Raw genomic sequence first — 17699 nt, 5'->3', positions numbered from 1 at the left:
TGGTTTGCTTTTGTTTTAGGTGTGGTTGTTAATAACTGTGTGTTTGCTGTCCTTTCACTGTTCATATTTTTATCTTCTTTTTCTTAGATAAGTCCCTTTAGCATGTCATATAATAAGGGCTTGGTGATGATGAACTGCTTGAACTTGACCTTATCTGAGAAGCACTTTATCTGTCCTTCCATTCTAAATGAAAGTTTTGCTGGATAAAGCAATCTTGGCTGTAGGTCTTTGGATTTCATGACTTGGAATACTTCTTTCCAGCCCCTTCTTGCCTGTAAGGTCTCTTTTGAGAAATCCGCTGACAGTCTGATGGGTACTCCTTTGTAGGTGACTGTCCCCTTATCCCTTGCTGCTTCTAGGATTCTCTCCTTCATTTTGGTCTTGGCTAATGTAATTATGATGTGCCTTGGTGTGTTCCTTCTTGGGTCCAACTTCTTTGGCACTCTCTGAGCTTCCTGGATTTCCTGGAAGTCTATTTCCTTTGCCAGACTGGGGAAGTTCTCCTTTATTATTTGTTCAAATAAGTTTTCCACTCGTGGCTGTTTCTTTCCCCCTTCTGGTACCCCTATAATCCGGATGTTGGAACGTTTAAAGATGTCCTGGAGGTTCCTAAGCCTCTCCTCATTTTTTTGAATTCTCATTTCTTCATTCCTTTCTGGTGGGATGTTTTGTTCTTCCTTCTGGTCCATTCCATTGATTTGAGTCCCAGTTTCCTTTCCATCACTATTGGTTTCCTGTGCATCTCCCTTCATTTCAATTAGTTTAGCCTTCATATGTTCCTCTAATTTGTGACTATGTTCCTCTAATTTGTGACTATAATCTACCAGTTCTGTGAGCATCCTGATAAATAGTGTCTTGAATTGTGCTTCTGAGAGGCTGGCAATTTCTCGGTCGCTTAGAGTTATTGGCTCTGGGACTTTGAGTTCTTCTTGCACCATCTTTTGGGCTGTTCGTGCCTGTTCCGTAGCAGGATCAGAGCCCTAAAGTGTTCACTAGAACAGGGCAACTAAGTCTCTGGGTTGTGACGCTGTATGTGGGGGCGGGGTCAAAGAGGGACAATGGCTTCCCGTCTGCCGCCTGCCGCCTCGGCCCAGCACCACAGCCACCACCGTCACCAGGCCCACGCGTTTCGTTCCACTGCACGCGAGTGTGCCACCGCTGTCAGCCCTCCACCACTGGGTTCGCCCCCTGGGGCCTGCGTGGTCCGTCTCACTGTGCGCGAATGTGCTCCCGCGGTCAGTCTGCCCTACACCCCGACTGGTTCCGGGCTGCCTGCGCCTAGGTCAGGGGATCTGTCCTGCCCGACCCAGCTCCGCTGCTGGCTCCGCCCCTCTTACCGTCCCCGTTGAACGGTTCGTAGTTGTCGGACTTCCGTATAATTCCGTTTTCTGGTCTTTGGGTGTGTCCTTGTTCTCCAAACCTTTGTTGTGTTCAAACTTGGTTGTGGGAGAAGGCACAGTGTTTCCACCTATGCCTCCATCTTGGCGGAAGTCTGGAATGGAAAAAAATTCTAAGGAGAATCTGAACCTGACCTTCAGTGTGCTTTCTTGAGTCACCTATCTGCTTGGAGAGGCAGTGGCCTTCATTCAGAAGTGTTGTTGTTGTGATGGTGGTGGTTGTTGTTAGGCTTCTCATTTTTTACTGAGAAGGAAGACATCAGACTTTTGAATTGTCTGACAACACACATTGAGTCTCTATTTAAATGACAAGAAAAAAATTTGTAGTTCAATTTTTTGTAGTTCAAATACTGAATCATAAAACATTAACTTATTGTTTGTTTAGTGAGATGTTATCAGGATCTTAGCTGAGAGAAGAAATGTTTTGGTTAGACCGACAGTCTTACGCTCTCTGGAGGATGCAGTGGTGTGCCGCCCAGACCCCAGCAGGCCCGAGCCATTCATTTCCTTAGCCCCCTGCTCTTAGCCGCTGATGGCCCACGGTCCCTCTCCCAGGACTGCCCTCAGCAGAAGCTTCCTTACCTAAGGTTACAGCACGTTCCCACAGACAGCTTGCTCCTACTTAGTCGGAGGGTGGGGGCACAGCTCCGGCCTCCTCCCCTCACCTCTGAAGGGTGATCCAGCTCCTGAGCTCGCTCTGGGATAGACCTGCGCCTCTCCAGCAGCTATATCACAGTTCAACTTCCGGCACTGCCTTCTGAGGAGCATGAGGTTTGGCTACAAAAAAGGCAAATAGAATTGACTTTCCAAGCTTCAGATTCTCAAAAACCATTATAATCGGGGAATTGTTTGGAGAAAGTTCCTCCTGCTTCTGAGCCCTGAAGAGATTGTTGTGATGTTAACTCTTCAACTTCAGTTGTCCCTTCTTAACACAGGAAACAGATGGAAACAGAGTCTTGGCAGTGGAATCTAAAATCACACAGGTCGAAATCTGAATCATTAATTGTGTGAACTTGGGCAGTTTGCTTATCCTCTTTGAGTTTCTTTCTTTCTGCTAAATGGACCTGCAGAAGGTCTTTCTATCCCAGTTTTCTTCCAGCAAATCTCTGTCTCAAACTTGGAGACAGTGGGTTGTCAACTAGGACTGCTGTCTGAATTTCTTTTTCAATAACATACAAACCGTCGGCAACTATTAATGAACTGTGAGATTGTTGGTAATTGATTGGCATTGTTAACTCATTGTGTTTTCATTTGCCACTTTATGTAGCAATTCAAGGACCTTTATTGTTTTCCCACTTGTTTGTGTTATCTTTGGAGTTTTGATTCTAAAGTTCTTGTTGCCCTCTGGGAAAGATACTAGTAGATGTTGGTATCAGCGCTACCGTAGAATGTACCTGTTGGAGAATGCCCTAGAGCCTCTGTGGTTCAGCCTCCCTCCTGGGAGGGATCCTTTCTGCAGCCTCTGGGAGGGACGCCGTGGTCCTTGTTTGAACCCACCCAAACCTGAAGGAGGCTGCTTCCCAGACATCTTGTTCTGCTGTGGGGTTGTGCACACCGTTAGGATGTTCCACCTTCCACTGCACTTACGTTTATCTCTCTGCCTTTCACATCTTGGTCCTAGCCTGGGCCACCTGCGCACAGCATAAGTCTGCTTCTTCTTATATTAAAAACCTTTTAAATATTGTGTGTGAGCAGCAAGCTAGAAAAAACTGAGTTATATGCCAAAAGAACTGTTGTAAGACTTTAAAATTCTGGGTAATTTTTAACCAGTTTGAACAAGACAATCACTAAAGCTAATCTTCTTCAGCTTCATAAAACATGGTTTCTAACACCTGCATTTTTTTTAAAAAAATTATTTATTTATTTATTTATTTATTTATTTTTAAATAATTTTTTAATTTAATTCTTATTCAAGTACCACTTGCATTTTTAAAAGCCTGTTAAAAGGCTTTCAGAATGGCATGCCGGATTGTGGACATAATTCTGACTGTATTATATAATAGGATTCTTATTTCCCAGAGCCGTGTGTTCTCAATCTTGGTCATGGACAAGATTTGGGCCTATGAAAAAAGTAGTATTAGCCCTGGCTGGTGTAGCTCAGTGGATTGAGTGCGGGCCCACGAACCACACGATCGCGGTTTGATTCCCACTCAGGGCACATGCCTGGGTTGCAGGCCAGTTCCCCGTAGGGGACACACCAGAGGCAACCATACATTGATGTTTCTCTCTCTCTCTCCTTCCTTTCCCCTCTAAAAATAAATAAATAAAATCTTTAAAAAATTGTATATAAAAAAAAAGTAGTATTAGCACTAATTTCTGATGTGGGTATTTTATTTGATCCTAAAGACCCTATATAGTAGCTAGAATAAGGATATCTCTCATAAAAGCACAGAGTTATCCCTGAAACCTAACAGAAATCTCTCACATTTGTAGTGCCCCATAGTGTGCAAAGTCCTTATTCATAGGACTTACTCGGCCCTTTTGGCAGCCCCACGAGTTGGGCCGCGGTAGAGAGGACTACCCACTACCTTGGGGAGAGGTCTGTGGAGAATGGGGTTTGGGTAGATAAGCCTTCCCAAAAGAAGTTGGGTTAACCAGCTCTCCCCACTCTCTTCCAGCACAACATGCCTTTCTGGAGGATCACAAACCACGGGGACCTAGTGTCCCTCCACCAGGCTTTGGAGCTTGATTTTCTCTAAGAACTGGAATGAAGAGCCTTCCCCATGAGCTCTGTTTCACTCCTGAAGCGAGCTGGAGACTGGAACCAACTCGGAACTCACTCTGTCTTTCTCCATGGAATGCTGGCGAGAACACAATCAGAACCAGTAGCTGCAAGGGGCGACACTTAGTTTGGCTAAGAGCGAGCTGCTGCCCCACGTTCACCCTCGTGCAGAAGCAGGAGACAGTTGGACTGGGAGAACAATAGACTCGCTGCAGCTACAGTGCTTTTAATTCTTCTGGGGTTTTTTTCTTTTGTTTTTTATGTTGTTTCAAAAAATGAAGAAAAAAAAGGAAATTGTGGGGGCAGAGTTGCACTCTTTGTCCGTGACCTGAGTGAGAACTGCTGTTAACTTGTGGTGATAGGGAAAATGTGCAGACTTTTGTAATAACACCTCTTGCAGTCTTTGTAATCTCCTTAGCCGTAGGACATATCCCCAGTGAATGTATATGTAATTTTTATAGGTAAGGGTCTGGTCTCTGAAGCAGGTTCTCCCTCCCTTTTCTAACAAGAAAGGGGTGTGTAAAGTTCCCTTGGAAAATAGTCATTGAACTCCCTAAAATACCTCTCTGTGACAGTAGCACCTCTTCAACGGCTCCGGTGGTTTGCTGTCTGGGGTGGCTTCCCTCCCGTTCTTCCATCTCCTAGTGTGCTGAACTGTGGGGCGCCAGGCACTGAGTAGCGTTAGTTATTTCCCACCCTGGAAGCTTCGTCCCCTTTCTAACCCCTCTTCCCCTTTAACCAAATGGCACAATCCTGGAAACTCCTCGTAGACAGTTCAGCTCGACTTGGTTATTTGAAGACAAGGCCCCAGGGGCTTACCTCCAAACTGGAAAGAAGGGACTAAGGCTTCGTGTGAATTCTCACTTAGGTTCTTGAAACAGGAATATTCCACCCTCGCCCTGCCGAGAAGCACTCTCCCCGCAACAGATGCTCACCCTACAGCCTTTTCTTCCTTCCTGGCCATCAGCCTGGGCTCTTGTCCCTCTCCCGCTCTGTGTACCTCACAGCCAGCTCCATTCAGCTCTGGCCAGTCCCTAGGCTTTGAGCCCAAGATGTCAAAGTGAGTCTAAGAACAAGCTCTTAACTACACTGTGGGCAAAACTACCAATGTAGTTGACTTCCTTTGAAGCCCTTGTGCCCTGTGAAGGGTACTCTGGGTATATATTTACCCAGATCTCTATCTGAAGTTGAACAGGAGATTGCTGTGATCAAACCCCATTTTTCCCACAGTACACCCTTCCCACTTCTCAAATCTCATTCTGAAATGAGAAACTGGAAGCCAGGAAGACTTTCCTGTTTTAAAGGAAGTTGCTGGATCCCTTACTCCATGCTTAGAAACTTGATCCTGGGCCAAATTCAGGAACATCTCCCAGCCTGACGTCTGGGAAAATTGCTGGGTGCCAAGCACCAGGCCCAGCCTCCTAGCCCAGCTGCGTGTGTGTATGCCCCATCCCTCCAAGACCAACCCAGGTGTCTGCTCAGGAAGGATATACTTCCCTGGAGCTGAAGAAGTTCAGCCTGTCCCAGGCTGCAGTGAGGAGTGATGATGTAAGCACCTCAGAGGAATGTAGTCTGGGTTCTCGGTAGGAGGAGGCGTCCTTGACCAGCCCGTCATGCTTGCTTACCCCCAGAGGTTCTTATCCCAATTTCCAGAGATGTTGCAGCGCAAAGAGGCCAGACTCCTCCCCAGGCCGGGTCACTCATACAGCACAGAAAGGCTGTTTGTACACATTCCTTCAGAACTGGTTGAGAAACTGCTTCAGGGCTCACCATTTCAGGAAAGAGGTTTCTGGAGAGGAGTTGAGGTCAGTGTTCATTGTGTAGCTGCTGCTTTGGATTTGTTTCCATTGATGGGGTGGGGGTGAGGGGCGGTTATATAGTCTGAGGCAGACCTTGCCTTGGTCTGATTTCGACACAGTTGCTCAGAAGCTGCTCTGCCTTGCTTGATAATTGATCTTAGCTCTAGGGTGGGCTTTTCTCCAGGCCCCAAGCCCACTGCCAGCAGTGTAACTGTCGGTTTCCTGCCCTGCACATAGGCCACCTGGTTGGTGCTTTGCTTCAAGCTTGAGAGGCTGTGGAGTGGTACCACACAGGTCCACACACGGATCCCTCTCCCTGCCCTTTGGGAAGAACTCTTTATTCCTAGACTATGACCCGGACCCCTTTGTCAATGGCCTTTTTCCTCCTGCCCTGACTGCCCCGCCTAAGTGTTTGCAGAAGGGATGTGAAAGTGACGAGGAGTGGAGAGGAAGCTCTGAGTAGCATCTGCTCTTCCTGGTTGCTGCCACCCTCATTCAGAGGGCAGGCGGAAAGTGGGACCTGGCCTCTGTTTGCCAGAATGAATTGTCCAGGAAACTGCTCTTTTACCCTGTGTTTTCCTCCTCCCCAGCACGAAGATCTGGAAAGGAAAATAAGTGGTAGCACCTAGAGCTTTTGGAAGCTTAGGGTCCAAGGACACGGGTGGTCCCTTCATCAAGGGGGAAGCCCTGTTTATTAGAGAGAGTCCCTGTGAAATTAGCCACATGATGAATCCTTGCCCCAGCTGGGACTGTGAGTTCTGTAAGATGGGTCTGCACATTTCGTGGTGAAGACTTTGTCTAACGAGGGATCTGGAGTTACCCAGTGTGTTCTGGATTTAAGAGGTGGCTTGACTTTCGAATGTAAAACTGTGCCTTAGCATCACCCTGCCCAGTCCCCCTGGGGCAGCTGGTGGTGTCCAGGAGAATGGATTCCTGCTCCAGATTTAGATGCTTTTATTTGTTTTGGGGTGTTCTGTCTTCTGCTCTGCAAGTTGGGAGGGGGGCCAAAATCAGTGTCCTCGGAGACTTGTGCCACAGCTCCTTCGCAGTTTACACAAACTCCGCTTTAAAGCTCCCAAGTGGAATCTGGCCGCAAACTCCTGCTGCAGCAGATGGAGCTTCTGGATGTTCTCGCCCTTGAATGGGTGTCAGTGTCACTGAAGCAGCGGGGGAGTGTAGGAGAGGGGCAGCTATTCTCCCTCTTCCTGGGAGAGTGAGGGTCTAAGCTGAGGGGTGGTGAGCTCGGGGTGTTTCTCTGCTCCTCCAGGAAGGAGCAGGTAGGGCCCCTCTCTTAAGCAACCATGTATTTCTTACTGCTAAATTGGTTTTCTTTTTCATCCAAAAGTCAGAACTCGCCAGATTCACACTATACAAGCCAAATCTGAATTCTGAGATTCTAAAGTATCTTAAATCACGAGAGAATATCTAGTTCTGACCCACCCCAGTCCACAGGCCCTCAGTTTCTCTCTCTCCTCGGAGTCCGACAGCTCTAGCAAGCAAGGCTCACTCACAGGCTAGTTCCTAATGCACTGACGGGAGCCATCCCATGAAGGACGACTTCGACTCGCAACCCGGCCCTCCGGATGACTCATGCCTCACTTAGGAAAAGGCGTTGATTGCATTGGATATATTTATGTGACTGCGGGCATTCGTGGCTGTAGAGTCTTTGACCGTAATGCTATATGTAATGGGAACTATCTTGTAAACTTGAAAAAAATAAAGTTTTTATTTTCTATACAGTTTGCTCCTGTGTCTTTTCTGAGTAGGATCAGCCCAGTTGCCCAGCTGAGTAGGATCCTGAGAAAGGCTTCATAAAACTCTGAAGAGCTTGTTAGCAAGTTACCATCCTTTTAATAACTGAGTCATTAATTTCACCAAAAAAGTAGAAACAAACTAACCAACCATTTGGTATAAAAAAGTGTACACAGGGAAATAAAAAATATTTTGAAGTTATTTACCAGGGAAAGTTTATTAATTGTATCTAAAATATATTGCTTTTTAAAGTTTAGAACTGGTATGGCAACAGAGATCATGTGATGTCAACTGTGCTGACACCCAAAGATTACAGAGACAGTAACTTGCTGTGCTGAGCTTAACATGCAAAAGCAATAAACTGACAGGCTGACATTAAACCTTGTTTGATTGGGCCTGATTTTTTTTAAAGATTTTATTTCTTTATCTTTAGAGGGGAAGGGAAGGAGAGAGGGAGAGAAATATCAATATATGGTTGCCTCTCGTGAGTCCGCTGCTGGGAACTGGCCTGCAACGCAGGCATGTGCCCTGACTGGGAATCGAACCGTGATCTTGTGGTTCGCAGGCCCGTGCTCAATCCACTGAGCTACACCAGCCAGGGCTCTGATTGGGCTTGATTTCATTTCATATCAGCGACTTCCTCTCATTTCATTTCTTCAGATTTGGGTCTGACTGTCCATTATTGGCCTGGAAAAATAACTCTTTTGCCTTTTATTTCAATGAAGGAAATCAGAATTCGGTTCTAGCTTGCTCGTACCATCCACGTCAGACTACAAGGTGTATTTTTTCCCAAAATAATTACCCCAGAAAAGGGGGTTGCATGTATCCTAGGCATTAAATCTTTTCATCAGAAGGTGTGCATTTTAGACCATACTGTAACAGCAAACTCGTGAGTTGCTGTAGCCCTGCTGGCTCATAAGTAGAAATACCACAATACCGGTTGCTTCTCAAGCCCAAAGAGTAAACGTCTCCATCTCCCCTACCATGAGTATAACATCTGCACATTCCACAAAAAAAGTTGTGGCTGGCAATTCAGGAGATTTTTATTCTTCAAAAACAAGTTTCTTGACATTTAAAAAAAAGGATGGGAATCTCCAAAGGAACACAATTTTTAATTTTATTCATTTTTAGAGAGGAAGGGAGAAATTGAGGGAGAGAAATCAATTGGTTACCTCTTGTGAACCCCCAACTAGCAACCTCACGGGCAACCCACACATGTGCCCCAACTGGGAATCGAAATGGGTGACTTTTCAGTTTGCAGTCCACTGAGCTACACCAGCCGGGGCTTCAAAGGAAAGTTCTAGTAGCATCACTCGTCTTTTCAAAGACGTTCACCTGTAAACTTTTAGGTGTCTATACAAATGAAGCTCTTTGGCTTTTCAGGCAGTACAGCATACATTGTTGGGAGTTGATTGCATACATACTGCTATCATTTGACAACTTCATCTAGAGGATAGATCAGAACTCAGGCAAGAAATTAGAAACATCTTTTGGGATTTTCTCGGGAAAATAGAATTGCCTAAAACTTTGCATCTTCCTTTGACATATTTGGCATCTCTGACCCAGTCTCCACATATGACAGGCAGAAATGTGGAAAAGTAAATGGAGCAAACCTGGGTTTAGTGAAACTTAGGACCTCTGTCCAAGGCTAGGTTGGGCACTCAGCCCACAGTCCGGGGTCTCAACCCTTGACATTCCTTACGAGTTAAGAAAAATGATAAGATTTCACTGTTTTATGTGTGCATGTGTGTGTTCAAATATATTTGCTTCAAAGAATGGACCTTTACCTGAGTTAATGACATCCTTTCTTTTAGAAATGATAAAGATAATAATGATAGTTTTTACTGCCTTTTTTACGTTGATTAATTTGGGGACCATGTTGACTATTTTACTGGTCCATGAAATTCAAAAGTCTGGAAATCCTTTCTGCTTCTTCTATTTTAAGCACCAGCATCACCTCCCCAGAGCCTCCCCTGCTCCCAGGCCCTCATCTGTCATCCTTGGCAGTGGGCCAGTATAGCGGCGGCAAACCCTCCTTCGTACAGTCACTGCTGACTTGGTGTCTGGGATAAAATTCACATGCGTCGTTTTCCCCTTCATGTCCTTTAGGGCTTGGTTTCTCAGGGAGGCCTTCCCTGGCCATTCTACATCAAACTGTAACTCCCACACAACACACGAAAATACACGCACTCTCCCTGTCCCCTTCCCTGCTCTTTCTTATAATACTCAACACTATCTCTTTTACTTACCCTGTTTATTACATCTGTCTCCACTAGAATGAATGAGTAATGGAACTGAAGACCATCCTGAGTCCCATCACAGTGGCGACTGTTTTCTTCTGTCCCCAGCACCCTTTTCCTGTTCCTGCTTCTCTAAACCACAGACTTCTCTGAGCAGCAAGAGGCTGCATCTCCCTGGCACCATTACCTACTTCCACGTACCCTAAGCCACCTCATCACTTACACCCTCCCTGAGCTCCCAGCCTCAAGACCTTCACCTGGGCTCTTGTGTTCCCTTCCTGGTACCGAAGGTGGTTTTTGTGGCTCCCCCTGCCAGGCCCAGCAGCAGAGCACAAGTCCGTCCAGATCTGGGTTCTGATGCCCACCTGAACGATCAACCCACACCAGCTCACCAGCTCCTGAAACTTAGAGACCAAGGTTGAGAAGTCCTGCCTAAGCCAGCCCTCTTCTCTGTGCCAAGGCCTTTCTCGACTTCAAGCAGTGAACTTTGTGTTCTTGACCCCTTCTTTCCAGGCGGCTTTGGATTCTGCAGATTTACTTTAATGACACAACTAGTTCAGAGAATTTTATAAGCTTTTTAATAATAACCTAGTAATACTGTTCGAAAAAAACACGTACATGTCTCTCACTTGCAGACAGGCACACGCCTTCCCTTCTCTCACGACAGACTGAGGTAGAACGTACATTGCCTAAAGCATAAAAAATACTCAACGGCTGAGTCATGGCCCAGACCACAGGTCCACAAGGCACATGGTTGAAAGGTGGCCCCTTGAGAGCAGGAGCAGAGGCTGGGCCAGCGGCACTAAAATAGCTGCCCCCCTCCGCCACCGCCTTGGAGGGGTTGGTAGGGGCCAGCTACTGGGCATGCCTGGCTTCCGGCAGGAGAGCCCCCGAAGGAGCAGCGGAGACAGTAAAGGTGGCTGCTGATCTTGCTCCAGGCTCCAAGGATGGAAGGGTGCTCCTGGCACATCAAATGCTCTCACTAAACAACTGGTGAGTGAACTGAACGACCGAGGTCAGGCAGGGGAGAAAGGACTCTGGAAAACACATCTTGGAGGTCTTAGGACCTTCTCACCCAGGATAGGGGAATTAGGGCAGGAGGGCACCTCTGCGGATTACATTAGAGGTGGAAATACCAACACTGGGATGCTTTGGGCACCAGACAAACTGACTGGGAGAAGGAGAAAAGGGGATCTCTTCTTTCCTCCCAAAGTGCTTTATATATAATTGAGGCCCTTGACTCCCCAAGGCCTGGCCCTCCTCATCTTGTTCTTGTCCTTAGAGGGAGGGCTTTGTCTCACTCAACTCCGGTCTTCAGAGCCTGGCAAGATCAGGCCTCTAGTGCTTGTTGAATGAATCAAGGCCCACAGCAGCATAATTATCTTCTGCCAGTTGACTCCATCTATCCTTTCATCCCCTGGCTGGATCTGACCCTGCTTCAAAGGACTCCATTTACCTCTCTCTCCCTTGGAGAAGCAGCCTCATCCCAAGCCCTAGGGAAGAAATTATGGGCCAAATGGACCATACGCCTGTTCTGAGGCAGCTGATACAACTCAACGCAGCAGAGGCTCCGGGTCCCGTCCACCTCAGCAGGCTCCCAGCGGCAGCTAGGGTGCAGCCAGCGGTAGTAGACAAGCCGCAGAACCAGACCCAAAAGGAAGCTGATGCCGCCCACAGGCAGCAATATGTGCAGCAGGATCCCACTGGGCAGCCAGGCACTTTGCGTTACCCAGGTGACCACCATGAGAATGCTGTCACTCAGGAGAAACACCAGGTGGATGATGCTGCGGCCTCGAGTGCGACCCTTGGCCACATTGAACCAGGCAAAATAAAGGATGGTGGCCACCATTGTCCGGTACAGCCACTCAGAGCAGGGATCCGGCATAAAGTTGGTGCCCTGAAGCCAGACCCAGAACAGCAGCACCAGCCATAAGCCCAAGAAGTGCAGAGTCACGTAGCGGGGGAAGAGGGCTGAGAACAGGGCCACAGCCAGGACTCGGGGCCACAGCAGCAGCAGGTTCCACAGGAAGTAGATCACGGAGGAGCCCAGCCCCAGGACCGGCTTGGAGGGGAGGCAGGTGCGCAAGGCCCGGTGGTAGTCAAGCAGCGCCCACGAGATGCCAAAGAAGGACGTGCAGATGTTGGCCCCTACAGAGAGGAACAGGAAACGGCTGACCTCTGTGGGCAGTCTACCTGGTGCCCCCAGGTTCCCGGGGCCCTCATAACCAGCCTGAGGCAGGTACCAGAATCCTCAATTTGTTGGAGGGAAAACTACAGCTGGGGAGCCAAAAAGAGACCTGGGATTCAAATATGGGGTCTGCCCTTCACCACAAAGCTTTACTTTTCAGGTGCTATCACAGTAATTCTTTTTCAGGGACAAGAAGGGGTGTGACATACACATCCTCATCTGCACCCCTGGGTCTTGGCCACACGTCTGCATCTTAGAGAGCCTTGTAACCCTTTTTCCCAGAAGAACCCAAGCCTATCTTGGATCTGAAATCAGCAGTCCCAGTTCCCCCTTAGTTTCAGAAAGGGAAGCTGGAAACCCCAAGAGGTGGCAATAGGCCTCTGGCTGTATGGTTGGAGCGTCCTCACTCCCCTCTCCTCCATGCTCGGACTGGGCCCTGGTCTTGATCTTCCAAGACTCAAAGTTAATAGCAGTGATCCTGTCCCACCTCCTGGTTGTATGCCATGGACTGGAAGCTCCAGGGCCTCCAGGGCCAGAGGGAAGCAGCACTGAACTGTCTCTAGGAGGCTTCCTCCCCACCCCACGCCCAGTCTGGAGTCACATCTATAGCCATCCTCCCCTCCACACTCCAGGTCTCGGCAGGACTGGCATTCTCCCAGCCTGCCCAGCACGCCGCGTCCTCTGACCTGGACAACTTTTTTTTTTTTTTTAAGATTTTATTTATTTATCTTTAGAGGGGAAGGCAAGGAGAGAAGGAGAGAAATATCAATGTATGGTTGCCTCTCATGAGTCCCCTGCTGGGAACTGGCCTGCAACCCAGGCATGTGCCCTAACTGGGAATTGAACTGCGATCATGTGGTTCGCAGGCCCGAGCTCAATCCACTGAGCTACACCAGCCAGGGCATGGCCTGGACTTTTGCCCGTGATGTTCGGTGGGCTAGGAGCACGTACCCCGTTCCTTCTGGCCTACTCCTCCTTACCGTTCAAGTTCCAACCCAAGCATTCCCTACAGCCACCCATCCAGACCCTACCCTACTCACTTCTGTCTGGAATAATTATCTGTTTCCTTATCTCTGAGCTCCTTCAGGGCAGGAAACAGATTCTGCTCCCCTGGGGTCCCCAGGCAGGCCAGTACCTGGCACACAGGAGCAGCCGAATAAATGTTTGCTAAATCAAAAGTTGGGAGAGTCTGTCTCTTCCCTCACTCCTCTCCCTGCACCCACCCACACACACACAGAGTAGACTGTATCCATTTGTCCCTAGTCCTTGACACCCAGGGCCCTCAAATAGACAAAAACGTGTGCCCAGTGACGGCTGTGTGCCCCAGGGCAAATCGCTTCACCCTTTTGTACCTCTTTTCTCTTGTGCAAAGTGGAGATAAACACAGCACCAATCTGTGAATGTGCACACCGGCAATAAAGCACTCTCCACAGTGCCCGGTGAATAGTAGGCCCTCGATCATGATGACTGTTATCACTGGCTTTTCAACTAAGACTACAGACTCAAATTTGCAAGCTGAAAGTGTCCTTGGAGATCAAGTCCAACTCCACCTTGTACAGCTGGAGAAACGGAGGCCACAGAGGGGAAGACTCTGCAGGTCACACAGTGAGTGGTGCCAGAGGGGGGACTGGTTCCTCGGGAGGCTGTGGCATTTACAGCAGCGGGTGGCAGGGGTGTGGCAGAGAAGGGGGAGCCCCAGACCTTGAATCAGACACGAGTTGGAGTCTTAGCTGGGCCACTGGCTGGTCTGTGACCTTGGGCCTGTTACTTCCCTTTCACAGGGGAAAAGCTCCCCGAAGCTCCTCAGCGTACAGACTGCTCCCCTGGCTAGTAAGACACCTGCATCTCCCTGTTCGGATCACTCAGCACATTGGAACTGCCGGCTTTACAGTCACCCAGCTGGGCAGGGGCCGCGTCCCTAGTACAGGGACAGGCACAAAGGTGCTCAATAAAAACATGTGTAGGAAGGTGCTCAGTACACAGCTTCTTGACCAATAAGTTGCTTATTGTGTGTCAGACACCCTACATACTTTATCTGTTTTCTTCAAAATAGTAAAAACTATCATTAAGATTTGCTATGCTCCAGGCGCCAGGCTTGACATGTGTCACCTCCCTCAATCCTTTCATCAGTCCCACGAGGTGGGACTATTTGTTATGTCCACTTTACAGATGAAAACAAACTGATACCCAGAGAGGCTGAGTCAGTGTCCAAATTCATACGGCTGGTGTTTGGCTTGGAACCCAGACCTGCCCAACCAAAGCGTGCGCCCCTATTTTCTAAGCAGTTCTCATAACAGAGTGAAAGCATTTCTGGTATCTGTGGGAAACGTGCCCACGAATGAGAGCGGGACTAACCGCTGGAAGTGCGACTCACACTGGTAGTACTCGGTCTGGCCGCTCCGCAGCACGATGGCCAGCACCAGCGTGAGCTGTGGCGTCTTCTCCAGGAAGGTCTCGAAGAGCCGCAGCATGCTGATGTCCAGGGAGAGGAAGTCGGCATAGGCCAAGTCGAACTCGGAGGGCACCTCCTGCTGCCACACCAACAGCCCTTGGCGCAGCCCTTGCATGCACCTAGGCACATACGGATGAGCCAAGGGGCCAGGTTAGGGTCCTGAGGCATCCCTCCTTCCCCTACTTAGCAGGTAGATGCCGTCAGGCTCCAGTCCCAGCTCGTCACTAACACGCTGTGGGGCTGTGGACAAGCCACTCAACCTCGCTGACCTTGGTTCTTCATCTGTAAAATGAGGATAAATACAACTACCGCCGGGTTTGTCATCACAAACCCCGTCTCATTCATGCTTTCCAACATCCCCATTTTACAGATGGGAAAACAAAGGGCTAGTAAGCAGTAATGTTTGAATAACAATAGCATAAGATTAAATTGCATAAAGTAATAGTTATCAAAATTTAGCAAGCCTAAGAAGTTCTTAGAATCCTGTGGGGAAGGGGTGTCACACTGCGGCAAAGTTCAGAAAGTCCAGAGGTTGGAGAGACAGGCCTGGGTGACCCACCAGCATGAGTGGGGAGTGGAAGACACAACAAGGCTTTCACTACCCACGACTGGTCTCATTTGGCTCCTGCGGGGTAAGCCCAGTCACTCACTGCGAATTCATTCATCAGAGGTGTACTGTTACCTCCCTGGGCGGACCTGACAACCCAGCAAGGGAGTAGGCAGGCAGGCCTGGGTTGGGGCTCCCCCTGAGCAGGAGCCTCTGCCTCTGTTTCCCCAAAGCCATGGCAGGACCCTGCCTCAGCCTAGTCACAGGGAGACACAGAGACCCCATTTTCAAAACCAAAGCTCAGTACATTGTCTGCCTCGCACTCAGCAGAAATCAGAGAAGGGAAGACACGTGATGCAGTTGTGGACTTGGGGCTTACCAAGGCCTGCCAAGATGGTAATAAGTGTGCCTCCTCGTGCCCACCCAGAGTTTCAGTGATGCCTGTACAGGCTCTCGGGCGAAACTGCCACATTGAGAGCAGCGCCTCTCGCCCACTCCCGGACACTCAGTGCAGGCTTGTCAAGGCAAGAGTTGGTGAGAATCTGTAAAAATGGACTCAAGAGCAGATCCTGGCTCCAGCCACCCCATCCCAACTCAGACCACATCGTGTCCTGACTTTATCGCATGACTCTGATCCCTTGGTGTCAGTTTCCCCAACTATAGAGGGCCCTGCCAGTTCTGGAAAGGAGCAAACCCACACAGACTTTCCGGGATGGGGCCTATGCCCAGCCCTGGTTGGCTCCAGGGACATAGATGAATCAGACCCCTTCTCTACCCTCTTGCTTGGTCAGATGTATAGGGGCGGCGGGGGGGGGGGGGGGGAGATGTTCTAGGAGAATAAAGCTGGGAAAGATAGGGTGAGAGGCACTCAGGGGTGAGGGGACAAGCCCTGCTCTGGGGTTCAGGGCTGCTGAAGCTCTCAGGATGACCCAGGTAAGCATGAAGCTGGCTGACATTTGCACACAATCCACGGGTCTCATTTCATTTATTCCTTATCAAACAGAGGCAGGCACCAAGACCACCCCCACTGGAACAAAGAGTTAACTGAGACCCAGAGGAGTCAAGTGACTGCCTGAGGCCCCATCCTCAGCTAAAGGGGACACTTCAATAGAGTCCATCAGCAGCCAAGCACTGTGTTCTTTCCTGCACCTCTCAAAGCAGGCATCCCTGCAAACCTGTCTCTAGATCACTTCTCTTTTTAACAGAGGAGGAAACCGAGGCTCAGAGAAAGACGGGAATGAGGTCACACAGGTGGCAAAGCCAAGACTGGATCCCAGAGAGGTCTGACTCCCAATCATGCCTTTCTTCTCTGGGCCACAGTTTCTTTACCTGTGCCAGGAAGAATAGGCTAGATGACCCGGGGTTACCCTTCCGTAAGGAGCAGGCAGCTCGCCTGTGCCCATGGGATACCTCCCCACCCGCTTCCCTGGGTCAGGGCGCTCTCCGGCACTGCAGGAGGTACCCCTGGGCTCCGTTCCACCTCCCTCTTCCCGAGGGCGGGGCGCTCACCTGTACAGGTAGCCCAGCTGCAGGAGGTGCAGCAGCGCCAGGCAGCGGCCTGAGGGCTGCGACGAGTGCAGGTCAGCGGGGTCGGTGCGCAGCCAGACCCAGCTGAAGACTTGCAGTGCGACCGAGGAGAGGCCCAGCAGCATCAACACCAGTGCGGCCCACAGGTAGTGACCGCTGAGCACATACTGGCTCACGGTCCACAGGTCCGAGCCCAGGTGGAACAGGAAGGCAGAGATGCCCAATACGCCCAGGATCAGGTCCCAAAAGAGAGTGGTGCGGAGTGACCAGGGCATGGCCCGCCACCCTCTCCCCCTCCTTCCCTTCCCAGCTTGGGTCCTACCTCAAGAAGGAGGTGGTCACAAACCCTTGAGGCCCCTAGGGCCCGCTCCTCCTAGGCGGGACTTCCACGTCCCGCCCTGTCCGGGGAGGAGCGAGGCCCGCGGGCCCCCGCTCACGCCTCTTAGCGGCCGGAAGGCTGCCCGGGCCACGCCTCTGCAGCGTGCCCAAGGATGCCCCACCCAGCGTGCCCAAGGATGTCCCACCCACCCCACTCAGTCCCTCTGAGTCCCAAGGACCGCTCGGTCTGAAGCCGAAGGCCGGCTGTCCGAGGTGCCCTGCCCTTAGTTTAGCAGGCTTCTAATTGCCTTGTTTTGCGCTTGAGGGACCTGGAGCTCCACAACGGCTAAATGCTCTGGAGATTAGCGCCCAGGCTAGAACTGGGAGCTGTCTCATTGCGTTGTTGCGAAATAAAACAGAAAGGCCTCTTATGACCCCAGATGGCGGGACTTCGTGAACTAAGTGTGCCTCGAGTTCAGGCCGTGTTCCAGGGAGATAGAGGGCACAGGATCAGTGAGATGCGGCTTCCTGGCGGCTCATTTTACTCCCATTATCCGCGGAGGGACGTTCGCTAACTGTGCAAGGGAGTTGCTTTAAACATTATTTACATAGTGAAAGGATAATACACAAAATAAGATGCATAATGAGCTTTTTTTTTACATAAAATGTGAAACTTGGAAGAAATGTGCTTGTGGTAGGATCTTTGGGCTGCATTTGGTGGTCTGGCTATCCCATCCTCCACTCTGCGGACGTCGGG

At 49.7% G+C, this 17699-nt stretch overlaps 2 protein-coding genes across 5 annotated transcripts in view; one reads left to right on the top strand and one right to left on the bottom strand.

Moving 5' to 3' along the window:
* Positions 1–7653, top strand: part of EYA3 (EYA transcriptional coactivator and phosphatase 3) — a 95928-nt gene extending 88275 nt beyond the window's left edge. For all 4 annotated transcript variants that reach the window (XM_037057152.1, XM_037057155.1, XM_037057154.1 and 1 more), the window contains one exon: positions 4016–7653. In XM_037057152.1, the coding sequence (XP_036913047.1) occupies positions 4016–4096 (81 nt within the window). In that variant the 3' untranslated portion in view covers positions 4097–7653. The remainder of the gene's footprint in view (positions 1–4015) is intronic.
* Positions 7654–10469: 2816 nt separating this feature from the next.
* Positions 10470–17013, bottom strand: XKR8 (XK related 8). Its single transcript, XM_037057151.1, has 3 exons — positions 16607–17013; positions 14473–14669; positions 10470–12058 (listed from the first exon to the last, which is right to left on the bottom strand). The coding sequence occupies exons 1-3, from the start codon at positions 16897–16899 to the stop codon at positions 11349–11351; spliced, it is 1200 nt and encodes a 399-aa protein (XP_036913046.1). The 5' UTR covers positions 16900–17013; the 3' UTR covers positions 10470–11348.
* Between the last annotated feature and the right edge of the window lie 686 nt (positions 17014–17699).

This window comes from Sturnira hondurensis, unplaced genomic scaffold, assembly GCF_014824575.4.
Source record: "Sturnira hondurensis isolate 20B ecotype Veracruz unplaced genomic scaffold, ASM1482457v3 Scaffold0009516, whole genome shotgun sequence".
Classification (NCBI taxonomy): Eukaryota; Metazoa; Chordata; class Mammalia; order Chiroptera; family Phyllostomidae; genus Sturnira; species Sturnira hondurensis.
Note: the sequence above shows the minus strand (reverse complement) of the source record. Positions and strands in the feature narration are given on the sequence as shown.

Excerpts from the sequence above, each read along its gene's own strand:
- XKR8 (XM_037057151.1), bottom strand. The coding sequence starts at position 16,899 with ATGCCCTGGTCACTCCGCACCACTCTCTTTTGGGACCTGATCCTGGGC. Across the intron at positions 14,670-16,606 it reads CAGCTGGGCTACCTGTACAG|GTGCATGCAAGGGCTGCGCC; the intron begins GTGAGCGCCCCG and ends GTATGTGCCTAG. Across the intron at positions 12,059-14,472 it reads CCAGACCGAGTACTACCAGT|GGGCCAACATCTGCACGTCC; the intron begins GTGAGTCGCACT and ends TCCTCTCTGTAG.